Below are 7383 nucleotides of genomic sequence, written 5' to 3' on the forward strand. Positions count from 1 at the left end.
AAAAATTAGATTTATGCTTGTCAGTCATTAGCTTACCCAATCAACAAAATAACTGAATTGAGAGATTAAAAATTAAATGTTTATAAGAATGGTGTGAACAATAACTATTTCATAGGAAAGGTGCTCAAGCAAAGTTCCATGTTTTAACACACAATTCATAATGCTAATGCTAATAATAATAAATTAACTCAACGATGGCCCAACATTTTGGGCAAGTTCAAAATATAAAACTGCACCCTTAGAACAAGAACACCATTAGAACTTGTGGCTCTCCAGATACTGTCAAACTACAGCTTCCATCATCCCCAACCACTGGCTATACCAATGCAGAGTTACAGGTCCCCCCCCCTTATAGTGAGCACTACTGTTCATACATAACTGCCCTGTTCCCTAGAGTAAATTACTTCTAGTTTCTGAGAGTGGGAGTTGATGTCATCAAAGTTGAGGAAAGCGTTTTATGGTGTGGTGTATGATTGTCTATGACATCTAGCCCTCTACTTCTCTCCAGATGTATCAATCTCTGCTATTTATGACACCCATCTACACAGTGGCCAGTCATTATTGATTGATTATTGTTTCAATATGTAATGTATTGGATGTATAAAAAGTCCCAACCCCAAGCACTGAATTCAGTGCAAAGTGTAGAAATGGGTTGTTTGTCATAAGTATGTTGTGTTGAAGTTGACAGCACATAATCTTGACCTAGCAATATTAAGACTGGGCCTTAAATTCACAAAATATGCACCTAGTAAATGATATAAATAATGGAACTACAATTAACAGACAGAAGGATGGACCCTACACGTTTTCTTGCACAGAATATCAATTAACTTATGTTGGTCCAAGTCGCTTTGTGGGCCACTGCAATGGAACACATTAATTATAAAGATACTTACACACAATTTTTTGAGGCTTCATTCCATTATCCATTTGGAGTCTATTTTCCATGAATGCTATCCCAAGGCTACTGAAGTTCTCTATGCTTGTTTCAGCAAATAATATGTAAGGTTCGCCAGGTCTGAAGGCCAAAGGTGAACAATAGTCTGACCACTTCACAATCTGAAGAAAAAATCATGACATATTTCCCAGATTATTTTTTAAAAAATTATGTAGCATTCATATCCATAGTTGTGCATTTTGCCTAGGAATACAGAAATTTAGGAGCTTGCACTGGTTTCTGACAAATTCTGAATCCTGTGGCAAAGCAGGATGCTTTGGAAGGATTTCAGCTTAGCAAAGGTGCAAGTTCTCTATGAGGCAATCAGAACCAAAGAGAGAAGACTGAGTTTTCTTTTCTCTTTATTTCTCTATTTGTGTTTTTATCTAGATTAAGTTATTTTATCTTATTGTATTATAAAAAAGCTTTAATAAAATCTTATGAAAAATAAAATAAAACCAAAACCATTACAGACCATACAGACCTTTTCTGTTGAGCAATTTACAGCCTGAGAACCGCCTGCTTGAATGGAAATACTTTCAGTTAGAAATGTGATACGTTCTGTTTCCAATATTTTATCCAAATAATGAAAAGGCGATACAATAAGCAACGTCCATTTGTTTAAATCATCAACAGACTGGAAAAGAGAGGGGAAAAAGAGATGCTTAACAACATTTTGGGAAGCTTACCTCTTCCTCCCCAAATTGAGCTCTGATATGTAATTTCAGGAAAACACAACAGTTAAGACTAACTTCACTACACTTTGCTCTATATCTGGATCCAACTGAAACAAAAGAGCCCTGCTTGATCAGACCAAAGGCCCATCTAGTCCAGCAACGTGTTCTCATTGTTGCCAACCAGCGGCTAAAGAGAATCCTCTCCTATACTTGGTGTGCCATACCATATACATTTTTGGAATCCCACACCTTTGATGGTATCTTACAACACCTTAAGCTCCAACATGTATAGGAAGGTAATCTACTTCTTTGTTAGTTAAAGTGTTAGTCTCTATCATGAAAACCCTATATGCATGCCACTGGCAACTGAGAGTGGAAATTAGTCATATCTTAACACTAGCAATTCCAATAAGGAGTGTTGGGACTGCACTCTCTTGTACTTTATGACTGTCTAAAGATCAGAGTGTGACATAATAGCCACCAAGGGGCTGCTTTACATGTTACGAAACTAAAATAATGTTTCAAAGAATTAGCGAGATTACAAAAAATACGTCAAACAAAATAGTTCACAAATTGAGTTGCAGTGGTAGAAGTTCACGTATACTGTATGCAGCTTTTTGCCTATCTAAATATACTTAAGATAGCAACCTAAATGTTTTACCTAACTCTTCAATTTTACACCCGCTTTTACATACACTAAATTTCTGCTTGTTTGATTTTAGCTCTCAGATCGATCATACGCAATAAATGAATTGTTGTATCCAAACATCAGGCTAACAGATTTCATCTTATTATATGTTTGTTTTTAAAATATTTCACATTTTTAAAGGACATGAGTGCTGACCGCAAGGGATGTTTTGCTTAATTTCACAATGTACAGTTAAATGTGCAATCCTATCAGCCACTGTTCCAACATGAGGCACAATGACTTCTGCTCCAGATGAAAAACCACTGTTGCTATTATATCATGCCAGCATAACAATGCAGAGCAAACTTTGTTGATGAAGCATAATACCCTCACATGGGACTGTCCTTAAAAACAGTCCAAAAGCTGCAGCTTGTGCAAAATGAGGCTGCCAGGTTACTAACTTGGACAGGAATATGGGATTTCGTGTAACACTGAAGTTTTGCACTGGCCACTTGTGCACTAAGGACATTGATTAAATGAATCAGTGCTAAATGATTTAAGGAACCAAACATCTACAGAAGCTCATCTTCCAATAAGAGCCACTCAATCCTTAATATGGGTGGAGCTCTACCTGCAGCTTTCAGATGTCAGTTGAATGCAATTTTACTTACCCAAACTTTTTCAATCTGATAACAGAAAGTTTAAGCTTCAGAATATATGTATCTGTGTTTTAATGATTTGTAATGCATATTTTTATTTGCACATGTTTTTAGCTATATTCAGGTCTTCCACTAGCACAACAGGGCTTCCCTCACCAACTAGCTTGTGGGCTCAGGAGAACACCTGGAGCAACAGGCAAGGGGAGAAGAGGGGGAATAATTATGTCAGGCAAGCAGAAATGCTTACACCAAAATATTTGAAACACTGCAATGCTGAATTCCTCCCTCAGTGTTGTAGTTAACATTGTCCTAGAGTTTACATCTTTCATCCTACCAAAATATTTAGGGTCATGTCACACATTACACTTTCTAAATTATATACACAAAGCAGCCTGTATTAACACATAATTAACACACACATGCACAAACAAGCATGATTTTGCCACTGCATGCGTTTCACTGGTACATGCACCAAACAATTGGGAGTAATCACATCTCCATTAAATGTGGCTGCGGGGGGGGGGGGGTATGTAAATAAATAACACTACTTAACATCCAAAGCCTTCCTGTACTTTTTACAGGTTAGAAATTTTTAAAGCATGCTTTTCCTTTCTCAAACGTGCTTTTGATTATTCTTACTATTCAGGCACCGGGTGAAAATAGGCTTTCCAGAGCTTTCACCTATTATCACCTGTAATCTTCAATTAACTTACTGCTGCTATATCTAATCTTAGTTACCGGTACCTGCTTTTTCTCTTTAGAAACAGCTGCTTTCTAAGGAGTGGCTTTTAAACTGCAATGTTCTTGTTTGCAAGTTTGGGGGCCTTTCAAGCTATAAACTATATGCTATAACATATCTGAACAAAACTACTGTGCCACCATATTGTTGCACCCTCCCCAATCTAAGGAAAGTTGCACTTGTTAATTTCTGCCTACCCTCCAGCTGTCAAAGGACCAGAAACCCCAGAGTATTACAATATACTTTTTTTTTTTTTTTAAAGCGGTTTCTAATTCATCTGTAAGCCACCTTGAGCCACTGCTTGGAAAAAAAGGTGGGACAGTGTCTTGGAAAAAAAGGTGGGACATAAACATGATAATAATAACTCCCTCCCCCGTCCAAATATCCTACACTTGTGTTGAGATATATAATCTCCCTACCCCCATCCTATACATCAGGGGTGGGAAGCCTGTGGTCCTCCGTACCTGACTGGACCCCAGTTCCCATCATCCCCGACTACTGGCCAAACTGGTCGGGGCTGAGGGGGGTTGGGGTGTCCTCCAACTGGAGGACCACCCGCTGCCCATCTATTTTATGTACACCTGGCAAACGGGCGCGCCACGGGCCGCGCCTCCTCCTCCCTTCCCGCCTCACACCTGGGTTTCGTCAGTGAAGAACACCTTGTCCCCCACCCTCAGGCAGACTCTCTCCTCCTCCTCCGGGGGGCGCCGGGGCCCCTGCTTGCGAAGCGGATGGTGGGCAGCTTGCCGGGGCTGCGGAGTTTGGCGAGGGCAGCTGGGGCTGGAGGAAGAGGAGGAGGTAGAGAAGGTGAAGGAGCAGCGGGTCCGGTACAGCCTGCGCACCGTGCGGCGGATGAGCCCCGCCGAAGAGGCCCCCCAGCGCGCCCAGAAGTACAAGTAGCAGAGCGTGATCAGCATGGCGCGCGGGCGACGCGCCTGAGGGGCTCCAACCGCCAACCGACGCGCCCGCCCCCACCCGTACCTCAGCGGCTGCGGAGAGGGAGCGGGGAGGGGCGGGGGAAGCAGCCGCCGCCGCCGCCCTGATTGGCTGTCCCGCCCTCCTCACGCGAAGATAACAGGACTGCTGATTGGTCCGGAGGTCTCCACCCCTCCCCTCTCTTGTGTTGGTTCCAGGCACGAATAGGCGCAAAAAACCCGGAAGCGCCATATACCCGCGCTGTAGCTTCTCTAACCTCTTGCTGCTTCTTTGTGCTATGTCTGTGGCAGAATTCAGAGAAGGCTAGACTGCCCTTGGATGGGGAGGGGAGGATGCATTTTAATTTATTATTATTTTTAAAAATACTTTATTTTATATAAAAGTTCGCATTTTCGTCCTTCATTTCCTGGTTCCGTATCCGCATTTGATCTTACTCCCTGCTCTGTTTTCATGTATCTAGAATCACGTACACGTGCGCGCTGCCCACGATTCTGTCTCCGATCGGTTCTATGAAAAATTTGGCTTCTGAGCGCGCCAATCCGCATTGGATCGGGCCGTAGGGGAGGCAGTCAATCCGTGGTTGCACAAACAAAACCTTTTCGAAGGAGGATGGAAATGTTCCATAAAGTATAAAATCACGACCCAGTTGCTTGGAATGAGACACTAGCCTTTTCCTTGTGACAATTTCTAAGCATACATCGCTTCGAAGATGTAAATTCCTCTGATAAAAAAGAGGCTTGACTCGCAAGCAGTTCTATAATAGTTGAAGGTTATGCAGACCACCTTATTGTGTAGAATTTATTGGAACTGATCCCTTAGTATCCAAAACACTGGAGGGATGTTCTGGAGCAACATTTTAAAAATTAAAACATTGCAGCATTAAGTTATTGCTATTCCCAGCTAAAAACCATTTTTGTTTTTCAATATTTTGAAAATGAACATCCAATATTGGGGGTGGGGACCGACCGCAGGGGGATTTCTGCCTGCTTATGAAAATTCCAGGGCTTACCTTTGGTGAAGTGTTCGCTTCCCTCCTGCCTCCTCAATGCTGCCCGTCTATCTAAGATTAGGACAAATTATAAATCCTCTGTTGGCTTTTCCTGCTCCTCATTGGACAGGAAAGCTGCCAAAAACGGATTTCTGGGGTGGTTTTTTTGGGGGGGGGGTTGGTGCTGGGGAAAACCAGCATCCGTTCATGCTCATAAATCGAAACCTAACTATTTTGCTTCCAATAAGCTGAACCACTTTCGGTAAATCTATTTAAAGCAAGGGAAACTGAAAGCACAGAAGCTTTTTGCGCATGTCTATTTATCACACTGTCTTTTTATCTGCACAAAGTTCTTTGGTAGCAATCCAACTAAGCTTTAAGCAAGCGAGATAGATTACCTATCTCCAAGCACAGATAGCATTCCCTTGCTGGAAGCAGTGCCTACAACTATACACACATAAATACTTGCTTGCAATTAATAGGTTGACTTATCCCTGGGAAATGTCCAATACACAGTATTTGAGAGGCCAAATGAATTCAGTTTAACTTATTTCCAAGTAAATGTGGAAAGAATCATAGTTTTGGAAGAGATCCAAAATGTAATCTAGTCCAACCCCCTGCAATGCAGGAATCACAACTAAAGCATCCATGACAGATGGCCATCCAACCAGTGGCGGAGCTTCATGCTCCAGCCTGGGGCGGGGGCAGGGCTGGTGTGCGTCCTGGGGGTGTGGCACACCACCTGCGGGGCAGCTGTGATGGCACCCCACTGGGATCATGCTGCAGGGGGCGGTGTGTCCCCCCCCCCCGCACTCCTCTTCCTCTGCCAGTGCATACAACCTCTGCTTAAAAACCTCCAAGGATGGAAAATCGTTCCACTGTTGAACAACTCTTTCTGTGAAAAAATTCCTCCTGATATTTAGCCAGAATCTTCTTTTTTGTAACTTGAAAATGTTATAGGAATTTTAAGGTCTTATATATATATAATAAATGTTCACAAATGTACAAGACAAACACATATATAAGTATATATAAACCATGTGTCTGAAACATAGCTGTCAACCTTCCCTTTTTTGTGGGAAATTCCCTTATTCCAGCGCTGTTTCCTGCTGCTTCCCACTGCTATCCCGGATTGTTAGATATCCCATAGATTGTCCCCGGGACAGGTGAGGCTGCTGATCCCTTATTTTCAAGGCTGCTGATCCCTTATTTTCAAATCTGAAAGTTGACAGCTATGGTCTGAAATAGTACAGGAGAACAATCCTGAATTTTACTCTCCCAAATTGACTTCAAATATTTCTCTGCAAGGAGGAAGGAAATAGGAAAAGCTTTCCAATTGTCTTTGGACTGTAGAGGCTTATACCTCCCTGTAAATACAGTCTAGCAAGTTATCTGTTAAGCTGAGCACACTCTCAATATGCTTAGGAGCAGGGGTCAGCAACCTTTTTCAGGCGTCCCTCAGACCATGTGGTGGGCTGGACTATTTTTTTAAAAGGAACGAATTCCTATGCCCCACAAATAACCCAGAGATGCATTTTAAATAAAAGCACACATTCTACTCATGTAAAAACACCAGGCAGGCTCTACAAACAATCCAGAGATGCATTTTAAATAAAAGGACACATTCTACTCATCTAAAAACACGCTGATTCCTGGCCTGTCCGCGGGCCGGATTGAGAAGGTGATTGTCTACCCTTGTGTAAGAGATTCAGGAACGAAGTATTTACCATCTCAAAGGAATGGCTAGGCTACCCAGAAAAGGCAATTATCAGGTATCCTGGCAGACAGGATAGAAGCAACACTTTCAAATATCTGCTGG

At 42.1% G+C, this 7383-nt stretch overlaps 1 protein-coding gene across 2 annotated transcripts in view; it reads right to left on the reverse strand.

The window, feature by feature from the left end:
* HLCS (holocarboxylase synthetase) overlaps positions 1 to 4615 on the reverse strand; it is an 89924-nt gene extending 85309 nt beyond the window's left edge. For both annotated transcript variants that reach the window (XM_081859875.1, XM_081859876.1), the window contains exons 1-3: positions 4276 to 4615; positions 1422 to 1574; positions 897 to 1059 (exon numbers count right to left, since the gene is read on the reverse strand). In XM_081859875.1, coding sequence (XP_081716001.1) covers positions 897 to 1059; positions 1422 to 1574; positions 4276 to 4557 — 598 coding nt within the window. In that variant the 5' untranslated portion in view covers positions 4558 to 4615. The remainder of the gene's footprint in view (positions 1 to 896; positions 1060 to 1421; positions 1575 to 4275) is intronic.
* Between the last annotated feature and the right edge of the window lie 2768 nt (positions 4616 to 7383).

Source organism: Podarcis erhardii (genome assembly GCF_964252035.2).
Source record: "Podarcis erhardii genome assembly, chromosome: 4".
Lineage (NCBI taxonomy): Eukaryota > Metazoa > Chordata > Lepidosauria > Squamata > Lacertidae > Podarcis > Podarcis erhardii.